Source organism: Odocoileus virginianus, chromosome 7, assembly GCF_023699985.2.
Source record: "Odocoileus virginianus isolate 20LAN1187 ecotype Illinois chromosome 7, Ovbor_1.2, whole genome shotgun sequence".
In the NCBI taxonomy this organism is placed as follows: Eukaryota; Metazoa; Chordata; class Mammalia; order Artiodactyla; family Cervidae; genus Odocoileus; species Odocoileus virginianus.
The window spans coordinates 44,117,408-44,135,653 of record NC_069680.1 but is presented as its reverse complement, the minus strand read 5'-3'; the positions used below and the strand labels follow the sequence as shown (position 1 = coordinate 44,135,653).

Here is an 18,246-nt window from a genome sequence, read left to right as displayed (position 1 = left end):
GTCCATTAGGTTAAATAATGCTTACTTTGGCTTTGCAAGAAAAGGGAGTTTATATCTAAAGCCAGTTCTTGCTCCCTCAGGATTAAGTTAAGCATGGCTAACAGTGTAGGTCCAGAACTGTAGTTAGCTGTGCATTTGTGATTTTGTTACAATTGTTTGTTTGGAGTTAATTTCTAGTGAGAGGTGAAGGTAAAGAACAGATATAGTGTTTTATGTCAGGTTGTGCTATGGAGAAAAAGCATAGAGAGGGTTGGTGTTTTGCTGTTATAAAAATATTGGGGAGGAAAGGTTTGGGGTGGGGGAAGAAGTGAGCACTGTGGATATGGGGTCAGGGAAGAGCCTTCTAGCCTGGGGGAACAGTAACTGCAAAGGCCTAGAGATGGAAGCATACTTGGCATGCACAGATGGTGTGGTTGGAGTGGAGAAGGCAGAGAAGAAGTCCTAAGAAATGTGGTTGGGGAGGTAATGTGGATGTGGTGGGTCTGTAGGCTATGGTAACCTTTAAGTGGGAAGCCACATTTTAGAAAAAGTACTGAATGGCTTATTTGGAGATACAAAGATATGCCCAGAATTTCCTCCTTCCTGAGGATTTAGAATATTTAATAGAGCTCTGTTTGAAAAGGTTTCCAGTGTGTTGATTGTGTTTTTTCTTCCTTATTCCTACTTCTTTCCTTTCTTTTAGCTGTAGCTGAGCCAAGAGATAGTCTTTGGGTTATTAAGTTTTGAATGAACAGCAACTAAACAGTAAATGATAAAAGTCAAAAGGGGAAAAAATTCCTGATTACCCTTATATTGTTTAGGATTTCAGATTCAGAAAGACTAAAACTAATCTGTAAAAAATTTAAAGGAATAAGCATTTTCAGGATTGAGAAGAAGCAAAGACCCAGCTGTTGAGTAGGTGTTGAACATCCTGAATTTATTAGATGGAACTTGAATATCAGTATTTTTTTCATAACTTGTCGGATTGGGTGAATTCTTGGGAAAATTAGTAGTGTGTTGTCTTTTTAATTTATTCTTATCAACCTGTAAAACACAGCAAGGGGGGAAAAAGAGAAATGGAACATGAAAAATGGCAACTAATAGAAAATCTGCTTGGGAAACTGAAAATTTAATAACTCTTCCAAGGTACAGATCTAAGCCGGAGTTTCTCAACCTTGGTGCTATTGACATTTGGGTTGTGGGAAGCTGTGTAGTGCATTTTAGGATGTTTAAGCAGCAATCGCGCATCTATCCTCTAGATGTCAGTAGCACCCTGCAGTTATGACAAACGACCTTAACTCCAGAGATTGACAAACCCAACTTTTTTTTTCTTTTTGCCTTCAGGGGCAAAAGCCTCCTCTTCTCTCTTCCCCACAGTTGAGAATCATGTAACACCCTCTTGTATATACCTAATTTATTTGAATTAGTCTTCACAGCCCAGGCTGCAAGAGATAGAAGATGGACTTTAGGTAGGAGAGGAAAAGTTGAAATCAGATCACAGAAAGTCAAGGGTGGTACTGGAGTCCAGGAGGTGGCCCAGGTGAAAGAGTTGATATCCAGGGCAGTGTCAGAGAAGGCTTACTCCCTTAAGCACTGGCTCCAAAGTAGACGTGGCTGGGTCTGACTGGGGACAAGATCCAGAGCTATGGACACAGACTGAGGGTGGGAAGTTCAAGCTGGGGCATGCTGTAGGGTGGAGGCTCTTAGTTCCTGTGCAGTTCCAGTTCTAGCAGCCTCAGGAGAATGGAGACATTGGAGGCCAGGATGGTCCCCAAGTAGGTGGATCCTGTGGTGGTGTGTAGACCTAGACTGGGGCACCTATAATAGTAGTGAATGGCCTCAGCTAAGGTTTGGCTTGATTTAGGGTACATGAGAGACATTCCCTGGGCACTCTGGGAATTCTAAATAAGGACAATGAATGATTGAGGTTCTGTCAGTCATTCACATGGGAGTAACAAGCTCCTGAATTTCAGCTGTCAATTTAAAGACTTCTTGGTAATGCCTGGAGATACTCATTTGTAAATTGGGCAATAGTATTTACAATACCAGAGAGCATCTCTTTTAGTGGATTCACTTTGTTTTTCTGTGCAGACATCCAGGCTGTCCCACATTTTAGTTTTACTGAACTCTCGGAAGGGCAGAGATGTCTTCCAGAGTTGGGAAAGATGGGAGAGAGAGTTGTTTGGTTATTAAACACAATAAGTAAATGTGGTCTTTGAAGCTTGTCAAACACACATCACACAAACACATTGCATAATCCAGAGATTTGTTTTGCCTTAATGAGCTCTGCTTTCTGGGTACAGATGACATATAACAATATTGGGGAAGAGTTACCTAATCAAGAATTGACACTTATCCAATAACTATTTGATTTTCATATTTCTGACCTGAGGGAGTTGGCAGTGGGTAGACTTATTTTAGTAACTTACAGCCTCCTTCCTCAAACACAAGCTCTTTAAGTTGTGTTTTTATTAATCTAATAAACCTCTTGTTTTAGTGATGTGGAAATTGTGAAGACCGCTTCTGTGTAGCTCTCATGCATGCTCCTGATACAAACCTTACTCACTTCAATTCCTATAGAATTTCAGTAGAAATCCAAAGCCTTGTCCAGTATTTCTGTGAATTCCCTGGGGACTTGTCTTTTCTGTGGATTTAGGTTTCCACACCAGGAAACACAGGCATCCTCTAGAATGTGGAAAAGGTACCAAAAGAATTGTCCCCTAGGGCCTCAGAAGGGATTTGGATGTGCCAACACCTTGATTTCAGGCCAGTGAAACCCATTTCAGGCTTCTAACCTCTAGAACTATAAGATAATACATGAGTGTGATTTTTTTTTTCCATTTATTTTTATTAGTTGGAGGCTAATTACTTTACAGTATTGTAGTGTTTCTTGCCATACATTGACATGAATCAGCCATGGATTTACATGTATTCCCCATCCCCAATCCCCCCTCCCGCCTCCCTTCCCATCCCATCCCTCTGGGTCTTCCCAGTGCACCAGCCCCGAGCACTCGTCTCATGCATCCAACCTGGGCTGGTGATCTGTTTCACCCTTGATAATATACATGTTTCGATGCTGTTCTCTCTGAACATCCCACCCTTGCCTTCTCCCTCAGAGTCCAAAAGTCTGTTCTGTACATTTCTGTCTCTTTTTGTGTTTTGCGTATAGGGTTATCGTTACAAAAATATGGAACGCTTCACGAATTTGCATGTCATCCTAGTGCAGGGGCCATGCTAATCTTCTCTTTATCATTCCAATTTTAGTATATGTGCTGCCGAAGCGAGCACATGAGTGTGATTTTAAGCCACCCAGTTCATGGTAATTTATTAGAGAGCCACAATAGGAAATGCATATATCTTCCCCCAAAAGATGTACAAGAGTGAAAAAAATGGCATTGTTTCCTTAACTTTCCTTTTAAAAATGTTATTTGTTGGGCATTGTCTTTTAATAAAATGTTATAATCAAAGGTGATTGTTACAGATGGTCTCTCAGACTCTTTAGCATCCTTTTCCTATTCATCTGACTAAATCAGTGCTAGCAAATGACTGAATCAATAGTGCTTCAAACAAAGTGGCATAAAGCAATGGAAATTGCTTTGAACAATTTGACAATTAATTAAATTTCAAACATCTTCATGGAGAAAACTGACCTTTAATTGACTATGTACTTGTTTTCCTGTCTGTTTCACTAGATGGTAAGCTGCTTGAGGTTTGGGGGAAATGTCTGCTTTGTTAACTGAGGGGTAGCAGAATATGCCATCCCCAAATATGCCACCTTGTTATAATGATTATTTTGAGCTGAAGGCAATTGAAAATAAGCAAATATAAGAAAAACTCTCTGTTCTCCCCCATCTGCCTGAAGAAATAATGTCTCTTCTCTTTCTACCAGAAAGGACAGAAGTTAATCACCTGAGACAGCTCTAGTCCCTAATCAGCCCAGAGACACTGACAGAAAGATATATGCAACAAATCTTATAAACAAACTCTTACCTTCCATTAGTTTCCCCCAGCTATTTGCCTTCATACAATTTGCTACTTAGAAATTTGAAGTTCTTTGCTTTTGCCTTATCATTTTTCTAAAAATGTATCATTTGGTTGTTAGGATGCTGTATAAGCCCACATTCTAGTCACCCGTTTGAGTTACTCATCACTGGGTACTCATGTATATGCCTGATGCATGTGTTAATAAACTTGTTTTTCTCTTGTTAATCTGTCTTTTGTCAGTTTTTTTTAAATTTTTTTTTCATTTATTTTTATTAGTTGGAGGCTAATTACTTTACCATATTGTAGTGGTTTTTGCCATACATTGACATGAATCAGCCATGGATTTACATGTGTTCCCCATCCTGAACTCCCCTCCCACCTCCCTCCCCATCCCATCCCTCTGGGTCTTCCCAGTGCACCAGCCCAGAGCACTTGTCTCATGCATCCAACCTGGACTGGCCATCTGTTTCACACTTGATAATATACATGTTTCGATGCTGTTTTCTCAGATCATCCCACCCTCACCTTCTCCCACAGAGTCCAAAAGTCTGTTCTATACATCTGTGTCTCTTTTTCTGTCTTGCATATAGGGTTATCATTACCATCTTTCTAAATTCCATATATATGCATTGGTATACTGTATTGGTGTTTTATCTTTCTGGCTTACTTCACTCTGTATAATGGGCTTCAGTTTCATCCATCTTATTAGAACTGATTCAAATGTATTCTTTTTAATGGCTGAGTAATATTCCATTGTGTATGTACCACAACTTTCTTATCCATTCGTTTTTGTCAGTTTAATTAAAGGCTCTAGCCAATGAACCTAAGATGGGTAGAGGTAAAAGAACCTTCCCTTCTCTCCTTCACCCTAGTACTTTTGGTATCTAGCACTGAATTGAACATTTTATTTTATGTAAGTACAGTATTGTTTTTTTTTTTTTTGCTATAAATCTACTCAACAAACTTTCTTTTCCTATTATATAACATTCACAGAGAAATGGTTCTTTCTCTTCTCTCTCTCTCACATATAGAGGCATGTATATTCTGTTTCACTATTTTATTTTATTTTTTAAAGACAATTCACTGTACACATTTTATTTACAGTTTTGTACACTGTCTTAATAGGAGTGGGACCACTTTTCTATTTGAGCCAATTTTTTAACCAAAGTAAAATAACCTAAGTAATACAGAGTGTTAAAATACAGCATAAAGATACAAAACCAGACATACTAATTCTAATTAGGAATGTAATTATGATACTACATTTTTTATAATACACAATTAAGTTTAGGAAACCACACAAACATAGATCAGTGATTTGAATGAAAAGCATAAATTTGTAGCAAAGCATTGTAGTTAAGTTACAAAAAAATATTACCAAGAATGCACAAAATTACTGTTTATTCTACCTTTATGTCATATTCCTAGATTCTTCACCAATGTTACGTGAGAAAGAAAAACTAAAGCAAAACAAATGAAAAACTGAAATCAGAGTCACTAATGTTATCAAGTAGGGGAAAAAAATCTAGCAGCCATCAGCAAGAGTACAGCATAGATAATGCTGTAAAAAGAAACAAAGAAAATTGCCAGAAAACTATGCATCATACTCTTTCAAAGCAGTAAAATATCCTCCCTCATACAATGGAACGTAAACAAAATCATTCTCTTGTATAGAAATGCAAGTTCTTTTTTTTTAATATTGTAGATGGGTCAAATGTTTTTGTAATGGTTAATTCTACTAAGCTATTACAGAGTGGGCCAGGAACACATGTATGGATTCTGGGGATGATATGATGTGTACTGTAATACTTTGATTGGGATAATGGACACTCTAGCCAAAAAAAAAAAAAAAAGAAAATATGAATACAGAAGTACAAGACAAAGGCTAATGAGACTTCCTTATATCTTAGCAACATTTAGATGGAACTCAAATTTAAATGCAGCCCATTCTGCTTTTGAAGAGGCTTTTGTTCAGCCTCCAAATCTCGATTGCTTGAGGCAGTCGCCTATGAGAATACTCAGAGAGTGTCTTCTTTTTTTGGGAGGGGGGGAAATCAGAGCATTTTATTGATGATGGCAACATACACGACGCCGCGCTTAGGTGCGCGGGCGCCACAGGGCCTGAGCCCAGGCTTTGTGCTTTTCCGTGGGGTTCCCGGGGGAAAACTTCTCCTGCAGCTTCTTCCACGTGCCTTTATTCATCTCCTTAAACTCATCCGACGTGTCTGAGGACAGGATCAGCTTGTACTCTTCCAGGGACAGGCCGCTGAAGCGTGTGTCTCTGGGGCGAGGGTACTTGTGTTTGTAGTAGTTTGAGTGCAGCCGTGCCAAGCTCTCGTACCTCTGATCACAGGCCTCAGGCTCTGCAGTCTGGGTGTTTCTCCCTCCCGAAAGGCCTGCTACCCGCTGCGGCAGATAAGCGCCCAAGTCCCGGCCCCGTTTGGTCTCGTCCACTGGCCATTCCTCACACAGATTAAGAAACCGCCGGTAGCGGCTGGCCGCCATGTTAGGCCCCAGAGACTGTCTTCTTAAACAACAAACCAATTTTTAGTGGTGGAGCTGCTCTTAGTAGCTGTGTCTGCATGGGACTGATACCAAATCACTATCTTTAGAGGAAGTCCTAACCTTTCCTTGTATACCCTCCCGATAGGTGTAGCAGTTTCTCTTGTTTTCACATTCAGTAGTCCATATTGCTATTTTATCACCTTTCAGTTCAGTTGAGTCGCTTAGTTGTGTCCGACTCTTCGTGACGCCATGGACTGCAGCCCGCCAGGCCTCCCTGTCCATCATCAACTTGCAGAGTTTACTCAAACTCGTGTCCATGTCTTATTACCTTTAGCTCTAACATTACCGGCAGCTCCACATACATCATCACTGTAGTCATCAAAAGATTCTCCAATAAGGCACAGCAGTGTCTCTAGCCAGAAAATATCGAGGTCACTTCGTCTCTGCTGTTTGTTCAGTGTAATTAGCCATCGTCCTTATTGTCTGTTTTTCTCATCTTCCCACATAGGCTTAATACCATCCTTAAAAAGTGAGTAGTCAGAGCCAGGCATTAAATTACTAGATAACTGGATATGGTTGTACAGAGATCAAAAGTCTTCAACAGTATCAAACTTAGAGATCAATCGAAGGTTTGCTTGCCAAGTTTTGCTTTTATCATTTTTAAAAAACCAGAGTGCCCATCTGTTCTGTAAAGGGTGTTTATTTAACACAGTGTTCCGGGTTAGCAACCTCACTACATTCTGTTATCTCTTCTTCTGTAGGTGGGGGATTAAGAGTAGGGGTGGTTTCTGGTTCCACAGTCACCATCTTGGATAGATCTGATCGCGCAACTGCTCCTGAAGGCTGTTTCACTGTTTTCTGAATACAACTAATGTTTTATCAGGTTTGAGTAATTGGTCAAAGATTACATCATTGTGGTTACATAATGTGTTTCTGAAAGTCGCAAGCAGAAAAGATGATTAGTATATATTGTGGCAGTAGTCCGTATTTCAGTGCCTAGGGGTCACAGGCACAGACGTCTCCAAGTCAGGAGCCAGCCTCAGGGCCTGCTCATAATACTCCAGGGCTTCATTAATTTCTCCTTTTACTTTGTGGATGAACCCAAGGATACTCAAGCTTTCTATATCTGATGCATTTCTCCGGAGTTTCTTTGAAGCCAATTTCATCAAAGAATTGATGCTTTTATTCTTATCTATTGATGCGTTTTCTATTTTTATTGCTTTTAAATAATGGCTAATTGCATCAACTTCAGATTTTTTGTGAAATTCCAGAAATCGGCCATAGTGGAAATGTATGTGTTGCAGCATTTCTTTGTCGACTGATTTCATGCAGAGCACTTTTTGAAAAGTATCTTCAGCTTTTTTGTGGTCACCTGCTTCTGCATACATTTCTGCCAGGCTTGTATAAGCAAACTCAAATGTGGGCTTTAGTTGCACAGCCTGTTCAAAATGTTGTATGGCTAGTGGTACTATTCTGTTGATGTTTTCTTTATCCTGTCCTTTAGGCTGACAGTTTGTAACTTTCTTTATTTCGATTATTTGTGACTTGTAGCAAAGCCCTGTCTGGTGATGCAGGAAAGCAGAGGAGGGGGTTTCCTTCAAGGCCAATTTTGAGAGCCGAAGAGCTTCATCCAGAACACCTTTTCTTCGGTAAAACTTGGCAGCATACCGATAGACATAGGTCTTTGAGGATGCACTGGTCAGTGCTTCTTCGATGTACTTTTCTCCTTCAGCTTCTTGATCTACATCTTGAAGCTTCAGGCCAAGAAGAGCCTTAATGTATGCATTATTTGGATTCAACCTGACTGCCTGTTTTAGGGTGTTCAGACAAAATTCGCCACTACTCTCTGGTGCTTTGTTAAAGCCATCCAGGCGATAGACAACGATTGCATACCCAGTGCTGAATTCAGGGTTTTCAGGGTCCACTTCCAGAGCCTTTTCAAAGCAGACTTTGGCCCGTTCATAATTCTTTCCTCCACATTTCAGCAAGGCCCATCCTTCCTCACAGTCCATCTGAGGACACTCCATTCTATAGCTGGAGGAATTTGTAAGTTTCCTGCAGATGTTCTTCACCTTGTCCAGGTAAATCTGGGCTTCTGCCTGGTGGCCCATATGGTAATGCAACCAGGCGTAGTTGCCCCAGGTAACCATACTTCTCACTTCTGATTGGTTGGCATGTTCTGGCTGGGTTAAGTCTTCAGCTTCTTGTAAACTCTTCAGGGCTTCCTCATTCTGGCCTTTCAGGTGTTTCACATAGGCCAGTAAGTTGTGTATTCCCACCTTGTAGTTGGTGTCCAGGAATGTAATCTGCTCCCAGACCCTGTTTTCTAAATCCGGTATTTCTGTCTCTTCAATGATCAACTCCCATGTAAAGTGACATCTCAACTGTTCCAGCTTATCCTTGATCTGATCCTCATCAGCATTATAGCTGTAAAAACAAAAGCAAGTTTTCTTTGTTAGGTGACAAACAGCCAATAGAAATAAGCCAGGTAAAACACCATGTTTAGAGCCTAGCCTTGCAAAGGGCATGCCTGCTCTGAGCTTCCATCGAGTTCCTCTGTTTCTAAGATCCATGTGGCCTCTGAACGCAGTTTACTTGGCTCCATACCCTGACTCCAGCACTTTCTAGGCCATGAAACTTCTCTGTGCTTCAGAGTGAAGTGAAGTGAAGTCGCTCAGTCGTGTCCGACTCTTTGCGACCCCATGGACTGTAGCCCAACAGGCTCCTCCGTCCATGGGATTTTCCAGGCAAGAGTACTGGAGTGGGTTGCCATTTCCTTCTCCAGGGGATCATCCCGACCCAGGGATCAAACCCAGGTCTCCTGCATTGTAGGCAGATGCTTTACCCTCTGAGCCACCAGGGAAGTCTGTGCTTCAGAACCTCCTTTGTAAAGCGCAGAAGATAAACTTACCACACTGGATTTGGTGAGAATTAATAGGCCTATCTATGTAAAATACTTAGAGCATGCATATTTCATTCTATATAAGAGTTTTCTATTTTCCTATTGCTGTAATAGGAAAGAGGTAGAGACAAGTAAGAAACGCAGAGCCTTAGGAAATATTATTGACCTTAGTCAGGACCTTAGTCTGCAGATTATGTAACAAATTAAGACTACCTAAATGTGATCATATTTGACCCATTTATTTTATTTGGATTTATTTGTGGGAGATATTTATTTATTTATATATATTCATAGAAATTTGCAAAGATAGAACATAAGTCCAGTGTATCCTTCACCCAGTTTCTCCCAAAGATTATAGTTTATCCAACTACAGTACAACGCCAAAAGTAGGAAACTGGCAGTGGTACAATATGCACACAGTTCATTTTTTATTCCTACTAGTAATGTATGCTTCCCCCGGGGGCTCAAATAGTAAAGAATTTGCTTGCAGTGCTGGGGACCCAGGTTCAGTCCCTTGATTGGGAAGATCCCCTGGAGACGGAAATGGCAATCCACTCTAGTATACTTGCCTGGAAAATTCCATGAACAGTGGAGCCTGGTAGGCTATAGTCAATGGGGTCGCAAAGAATCAGAAACAACTGAGTAACTAACACACATACAGAGTAATGTATGAGTGATCTAGTTCTTTGTATTCTTACCAGAATTTGATATTTCCACTTTTTTTTAAAAAATGTTATTAGCTCTTTTAATAGACATAGCGGTAGCTCTTTGTGGTCTTAATTTGCATTTCCCTAATGGCTAGTGATGTTGAACATCATTTTGTGTGTTTATTTGCCATCTATATATCCTCTTTGGTGAAATATCTCTTCATATCCTTTTCCTGTTTTCTAATGAGATTGTTTTTTATTGTTGGATTGCAAGAATTCTTTCTAGATTCTAGATATGAATCATTGGTGAGGCAGGCATGTGGTTTTCAAAGATTTTCTCGCAACATGTGACTTGTCTTTTTTTCCTTTAATAAGGTCTCTTGAAGAACAAAAGTTTTTTACTTTAAAAAAAATTTTTTTTTTATCCTGCCAAACAGCATGTGGGCTCTTGGTTTCCTGACCAGGGATCAAACCCACACCTATTTCATTGGAAGCACAGAATCTTTTTCTTTCCTTTTTTTAAAAAAAATATTATTTACTTTTAATTGGATGATAATTGCTTTGCAATATTGTGTTGGTTTCTGCCATATGTCAACATGAATCAGCCATGGGTACACATATGTCCCCTCCCTCTAGAGCCTCCCTCCCACCTCCCACCCTACCCCTCTAGGTTGTCGTAGAGTACCAGATTTGAGCTCCTTGCATCATACAGCAAATTCCCACTGGCTACCTAGTTTTTTTTTCATTCTTTTTTTTTTTTTAATTATTTTTGAGACTTCCCTGGTGGTCCAGTGTCTAAGACTCTGAACTCCCAATGCAGGGGGCCTGGGTTTGATCACTGGTCAGGGAACTATATCCCATATGTGGTTTACATTCCACATCTAAAGCTCTCTCATGATACAACCAAGACCTGGTGCAGCCAACTAAATAAATTAATTAAAAATTCTTTTTAATTAAAGGAAAAATTGCTTTACAGTATTGTATTGGTTTCTGCTATATGTCAACATGAATCAGCCATAGGTGTATATGTATGTCCCCTCCTTCCTGAATCTTGCATCTCCCACCGCATCCCACCCCTCTATGTTGTCTGGGTCTGAGCTCCCTAGTCACACAGCAAATTCCCACTATCTGTTTTACATATGGTAATGTATATGTTTCAGTGCTACTCTCCCAATTTTAAGTGCAGAGTCTTAACCACTGGACCACCAGGGAAGTTCCCAAAGTTTCTACTTTTGATGAAGTATAATTTATTGATTTTTTTTTTCTCTTAATGGATCATGTGTTTGGTATCACGTCTAAGAACTCTTCACCAGGCCCTAAGTCCTGAAAGTTTTCTCCTTTGTTTTCTTCTACAAGTTCTATCATTTTACATTTAAATCTGTGATCCATTTTGAGTTTCTTTTGCATAATGTATGGAGATTAAGTCAGTGACTCATTTTTCAGCCTATGGATACCCAGTTGCTCCAGCAAGATTTGTTGAAGCCTGTTCATACTCCATTGAATTGCATTTGCAACTTTGTCAAAAATCAGTTGGCTGTGCTTGTGTAGGATTATTGCTGGGTTCCTTACTCTGTTCCACTGATCTCTGTGTTTATTCTTCCACCAATACCATACCATCTTGTTTACTATATATAAACAGTCTGAAAATTGGGTAGGGTGATTCCTCTCTATTCTTTTTTTCGAAATTTTTTTTATAATTCCTTTGCATTTCCATATAAATTTTAGATTAATATTTCCTGTGTCTATAAAAGTCTTGCTGGAGTTTGATAGGAGTGTTTTTGTCAGTTGTGGAAAATAGACGTGTTTACTATGTTGAATCTTCTAATCCGTGAATATACTGTATCTGTTTATGTAGATATTCTTTGATTTCTTTCATTAGCATTTGTAGTTTTAGGCATTCAAGTCCTATGCATGTTATGTTAGGTTTACACTTAAGTACATGTATGTGTGAAGTGAGTTGGGGAGAGTGGCCTTATTACCTCTTTATGGTGGTGAAAATCCTGAACTCCACTAGCCCTCTCTGTTGCCATCTCAGTGGGGAGTGGGAAGGTACCTCATAACCCCCAGGTGGGGGCTGATATCCACATTGCTTTTATGGTCTTCCCTCCCCCACTGCAAAGAGAAGGGCCCTGTTACCACCCAAGTGGGGATGAAAGTCTTTGCTTGGCCTTCTTTGGCATCATCCATCAGGGGTGGGAGCAGGAGAGTCCAGCTCCCTCTCTCCCAGCTCATAGCCTGGTGAGAGTTTGGAACGGGGCCTTAGTTTCTGTTTGACTTTTCCTGTGGTATTTGGCTGGAGTAGCGGTTGTTTACAAATTTTTTGTTTTGCTAGGCTGTCTCCTTTTTGGGTCCTTTGGCTAGAGAGAGCAGGTTTTTCGTGGGACTTTTCTATTTATGCCTACTGGCATTTCTAGGTTTCTGGCTTCTCCAGCACTCAGTCTGGGATATATGCAGAAAAGAGGAATACCCATATACAAAAGATTGAAGTTGGACCTGTTGCTATACTGTATACAAAAGAGAAATTCAAAATGTGTCAAAGATCTAGATGTAACACCTAAAACTATAAAAATCTAGAAACGAAAGAGGGAAAAAAAGCTCCATGACATTGAATTTAGCAACAGTTTCTTGGATATGCTAAAAACAAAGGTAACAAAAGTAAAAATAAACAAGTTGAGCTTTAGCAAAACTAAAAAGTTTTATGCATCAAAGGGCACTATCAATAGAATGAAAAGACATCCCACAGAATGGGAGAAAATGTTTGTAAATCATGTACCTGATAAGGGATTAATATTTAGACTAATAAGCAGCTCCTACAACTCAACAACAGAAAAACAAATAACTGATTAAAAGAATGGGCAAAGGACTTGAATAGACACTTCCCTAGAGAAAATATACAGGTGGCCAGTAAGTACATGAAAAGATGTTCAACATCACCAATCATTAATGAAATGCAAATCAAAACCATAATAAAATACCTCTACTCATCCATTAGGATGGCTATTATCAAAAACACAGAAAATACCAAATGTCAAGGATGTGGAGAAATTAGAACCCTTGTGCATTGCTAGGGAGAATGTAAAATGGGGCAGCTGCTGCGGAAAATGATGATTCCTCAAAAAATTAAATATAGAATTACCATATAATTCAGCAATTCCACTTCTGGTAGATACCCAAAATAAATGAAAGCAAAGACTTGAATAGATATTTGTATACTTATACTTACAGCAGCATTATTCACAGTAGTCAAAAGGTGGGGGAAAAAAAGGTGGGAGAAACCCAAGTGTCCTCCAGTGGATGAATGGATAAACAAAATGTAGTTAGTACATACAATGGAATATTATTCAGTTTTAAAATGGAAATATATTCTGACACATACTTCAGTATGGATGAACCTTGAAGGCTTTATATTAAGTTAAATAAGTCAGTCACAAAAGGCCATGTGTTGTATGCTTCCATATATATGAAATATCCACAATAGACAAATCTATAGAGACAGAAAGCAGATTAATGGTTACCAGGTCCTGGAATGAAGGATGAGAGGTGAGTGACTGCTCAGAGTGACAAAATTTTCTTAAACTAGATAGTGGTGAGGGTTGCACTACATTGTTGTACTAAATACTACAAAATTGTATACCTAAAATAGTTAAAGTTATAGTTCTTCCAGTAGTCATGTATGATTGTGACAGTTGGACTATAAAGAAAGCTGAGCAGTGAAGAATTGATGCTTTTGAACTGTGGTGTTGGAGAAGACTCTTGAGAGTTCCTTGGACTACAAGGAGATCAAACCAGTCAATTTTGAAGAAAATCAGTCCTGAATATTCGTTGGAAGGACTGATGCTGAAGCTGAAACTCCAATACTTTGGCCACCTGATGCGGAGAACTGACTCATTGGAAAAGACCCTGATGCTGGGAAAGATTGAAGGCAGGAGGAGAAAGGGATAACAGAGGATGAGATGGTTGGATGGCATCACTGACTTGATGGCCATGAGTTTGAACAAGCTCCAGGAGTTGGTGATGGACAGGGAAGCCTGGCATGCTGCAGTCCTTGGGGTCGCAGAGTCGGACATGACTGAGCGACTGAACTGAACTGAACTGAAAATAGTTAAAGTGGTAAATTTTATCATACATGTATTTTATCACTATAAAAATTCATATTACTAGCCTGAGTAGAAATTCTGCAAATTATATATTTATATATGCATGCGTGCATGCTAAGTTGCTTCAGTTGTGTCTGACTCTTTGCAACCCCATGGACTGTAGCCCACCAGGCCTCTCTATCCATGGGATTCTCCAGGCAAAAATACTGGAGTGATCTCATTATCATAGAAATGCTAATCAAAACCACAATGAGGTACCATTATACGCCAGTCAGGATGGCTGCTATCCAAAAGTCTACAAGCAATAAATGCTGGAGAGGGTGTGGAGAAAAGGGAACCCTCTTACACTGTTGGTGGGAATGCAAATTAGTACAGCCACTATGGAAAACAGTGTGGAGATTTCTTAAAAAGCTGGAAATAGAACTGCCATATGACTCAGCAATCCCACTTCTGGGCATACACACCAAGGAAACCAGATCTGAAAGAGACACATGCACCCCAATGTTCATTGCAGCACTGTTTATAATAGCCAGGACATGGAAGCAACCCAGATGCCCATCAGCAGACGAATGGATGAGGAAGCTGTGGTACATATACACCATGGAATACTACTCAACCATTAAAAAGAATTCATTTGAATCAGTTCTAATGAGATGGATGAAACTGGAGCCCATTATACAGAGCGAAGTAAGCCAGAAAGATAAAGACCATTACAGTATACTAACACATATATATGGACTTTAGAAAGATGGTAACGATAACCCTATATGCAAAACAGAAAAAGAGACTCAGATGTATAGAACAGACTTGTGGACTCTGGGAGAAGGCGAGGGTGGGATGTTTCAAGAGAACAGCATTGAAACATGTATATTATCTAGGGTGAAACAGATCACCAGCCCAGGTTGGGTACACGAGACAAGTGCTCGGGCCTGGTGCACTGGGAAGACCCAGAGGGATCGGGTGGAGAGGGAGGTGGGGGGGGGGGGGGGGGGACTGGGATGGGGAATACATGTAAATCCATGGCTAATTCATTTCAATGTATGACAAAAACTACTGTAATGATGTAAAGTAATTAGCCTCCAACTAATAAAAATAAATGGAAAAAAAAAAAATACTGGAGTGAGTTGCCATATCCTCCTCCAGGGGATCTTCCTTTAAAATATAAAAGCTAATTACTATGCCATCTGAAATGATCTCATGAACCTCCATTGGTACCTTTTAAGAAACATTTGTTTAAAGATTAAATAAGGTATCATTGAATAGAGACTCTGGTTCATGTCTAGCTCTATCACTTATTATCTATGTAGTCTTAACATTTCTTAATTTAAAAATTCATTATTGGCAAAAATAAGTATAATACGAGTACTGGCCTCATAAGTTTCTTTTGTAAATGTAATAATTTACATAATAGTTTGGAAGCCAGGCTGGCACTTGATAAGCAATCAGGACATGATATCTACTTTTCTATTATTATGATGATGATTTTTGTTGCTGTTGTCATTATTTTCATATCAGTGATAATCCACTCTTATTTGTCTCTGAACTAAAGGAGGGAGAAAGGGTTGACAATAGGTCTGTAATTATGCGTTTTCTGAAACTGTTGCTCCTTCAAAGTTTCATACACTGAAACACTGAGGGCGAATTTGCAGGCCAATATTAATGTTTTTTTTTGATCTGATAAGATCCAGGGTTCTTTGAATCAAGATTCAATTTAGATAATACAGTTTACATTAGGCCCTTTAGCTAAGAAAGATGTGGGAGTTCCCAAGCACAGAACTCTAGCCAAGCCCAGAACTCTAGCCAAGCCCTGTGGACAGGAGGCTGTCAAGGATTTGCAGACCACCTGGCTTCCCCAGAGGAGAGTTGACCTGCTAATCTTAGAGTCAGTCGGATTGATAAAGCCTGACATAGGAACCCAGCAGTGCAGATGGTGAGCCCAGATGCCAGCAGACAAAGGCCTGTTCTGTAAGCAGTGAGCATCTCTCCCTCATCCACCACAGTACTTCTCTCAAGACAGCTAAGAGACCCCATTGCTGTGGCTCACGCAGCTGTGTGCATTCTGCTTTTTTCCTCCTGCCAAGGAGCCAGAAAGCAACATCTGTATCCAGATTAACTGTCCACTCCCTCCCTAGGTCAGACAGAAGTGAGGTTGGTGGAAAATTGTTTCAGAGACTGGGATTGTTTTCTCCCTTCCTCCCTTCCCATTTCCCTCCCTTTCTTTGGGTTTCAGCATCTTCCTCAGGGAGATGCTAACAAAAAAGAAAAATGAATTGATAAAACAGTTTATGGGTATATATGAATATGCATGTGTGTGAGTGCACACTCACATCCACATTCATTCCAAAGCAGATGGTCAAATAGAGAAATAAGGAAATGGCATCACTGAGACTGAGTCTGTTGGTATAAAATAGTTAACATTTTTTTCAAAAACTTTATACAGAAAGGCAGAGAAATCCTTACCTCATGGTTGCTGTGAATTAGGCAGCAGTTGTACAAAGTTTTTTCTAGCTGGATGGTCTCCTTGGAGGTTGGTTCTGTCTGTTTTATGGATTTTCAGATAAATTTATACCCCAGGGCAGGGTTATATAAGGGAGATGAACAGCAGCTAATGATGTAACTTGTGGGTGTGTTTTTGCTATGAGAAGTCGGAAACCGAAAGTAGAAAGTGAAATTAAAGTAGGCAGAATTGCAGAAAATGAAACTTAAACAGCTGCTTTGCTTTCTTTGTTCTGTTTTGAAAATGGATTGAGAAAAGGCTGGTGGAAAGCAGTTTTTTTGACATGCTGATTCCTCTCTTTGGGAAATTAGCAAGCTCTGGGAGGAAGTCCCCTCCAGATGGTGAAGGACAGGGAAGCCTGGGGTGCTACAGTCGATGGGCTCCCAAGGAGTCGGACATGCCTGAGCAACTGAACGACAACAAATTCCTCTCTCAGACTTTGTAAGGCCTTTTAGAAATCCAGGAACTAAGAGATGCCAGTAATGTAGAGTCCACTGAACCTATAGCCAGAGAGTCCTGTGAGAATTGGCTCTGTGAACTTGCCAAAGTCATGCCCTCAAACTGTGCCTTTGTTTGCTCATCTGGAAACAGACATTGTTCTTTATATGGTATAAAATTCTGCAAGTCAGTAAACCAGAGCCTTAACTCAAATTCGTTCCTATTCTCTGAGAGGATCAGTCTTAACTATTTATTTTGTGCCTTTGCATACCCTTCTTTCTGGAGAATGATCAGTGATAAAAGAGTTCTAAAACTCCTTCTTTATTCATGGGAACCAAGAAAATCTAACTGCTAGAATATTGAGACTTCAAATAAAACATGTTGGGCCTGAATGAAAATATTTCCTTCTTTGTAATGCTGTCTATTGTAGCTATCTAAAGTGTTCATATTCACTGGACATGATTATCGTATCTATGTGAGATTATTATCCTCTTAGTGCCCATGGCATCCACATTTGGCCTACCTCAACCTGGCCTGTGTAATCTTATATAGTCATGGTGCTTGTGGTGAGAGGTTGAGAAGAGTAAGTGCTGATATAATGGAAAAACCCGAATGAATTTTTGGCCAGCCCAGTACTTAGCAACTACTTGGCATATAAAAGCTTGCAAATAAAAGGTGACTATTGATGATGATGGTAATAATAATAGTAATAGTCGTGGTATTTTCTGTCATCAAGTTTAAATAGTGCTTTCTTTAAAAAAAAACCAAAAAACCTATATTCTTTCTTTTAAATAAGAATCAGAAAAGGAGGAGCTGTAAGAAAGTGTTCCTCTTAGGAACACTTAAACACACTGCCAAATCCAAACTGTTCTGCTTAATCCCTCCTACCTAGCTCATCTGCCATGTCATCCTGAACTAGTTAAAAAGTTCTACACAAATGAAAATTTCTGAATAAATTGTATTCTAATAAATGTTCAGGCGATAAGCAGATGCCAAGATAAATTAATTAGAGAGCCAACCTCTCTTTGCAGGGAAGTGAGGTGTCTTTGGAATTCTTGTGAAGAAAAGCAGTTGGGTTTGTAATTTTCCAGTGCACTAGATAGAGCGCAGAGAAGCACACAAAACGTTTATCGTGCCCTTGCCATGAATTTGGCAGCAGTCCTGGGTCTATGGGACTGTGGCTTGGACTCATTAGAT

At 39.8% G+C, this 18,246-nt stretch overlaps 1 protein-coding gene, 1 non-coding gene and 2 pseudogenes across 2 annotated transcripts; all 4 read right to left on the bottom strand.

Moving 5' to 3' along the window:
• Positions 1 to 3,160: 3,160 nt before the first annotated feature.
• On the bottom strand, positions 3,161 to 3,267 carry LOC139036155 (U6 spliceosomal RNA). Its single transcript, XR_011488887.1, has one exon. It is a non-coding gene; the product is annotated as a U6 spliceosomal RNA (small nuclear RNA).
• A 1,738-nt stretch (positions 3,268 to 5,005) lies between these two features.
• On the bottom strand, positions 5,006 to 6,723 carry LOC110137824 (ubiquinol-cytochrome c reductase complex assembly factor 2 pseudogene; annotated as a pseudogene).
• On the bottom strand, positions 6,492 to 7,275 carry LOC110137831 (eukaryotic translation initiation factor 4E-like; annotated as a pseudogene).
• A 182-nt stretch (positions 7,276 to 7,457) lies between these two features.
• On the bottom strand, positions 7,458 to 16,709 carry LOC110137817 (interferon-induced protein with tetratricopeptide repeats 1-like). Its single transcript, XM_020894471.2, has 2 exons — positions 16,575 to 16,709; positions 7,458 to 8,895 (listed from the first exon to the last, which is right to left on the bottom strand). Exons 1-2 carry the CDS (start codon positions 16,577 to 16,579, stop codon positions 7,458 to 7,460), a joined length of 1,443 nt encoding a protein of 480 aa, XP_020750130.1. The 5' UTR covers positions 16,580 to 16,709.
• Between the last annotated feature and the right edge of the window lie 1,537 nt (positions 16,710 to 18,246).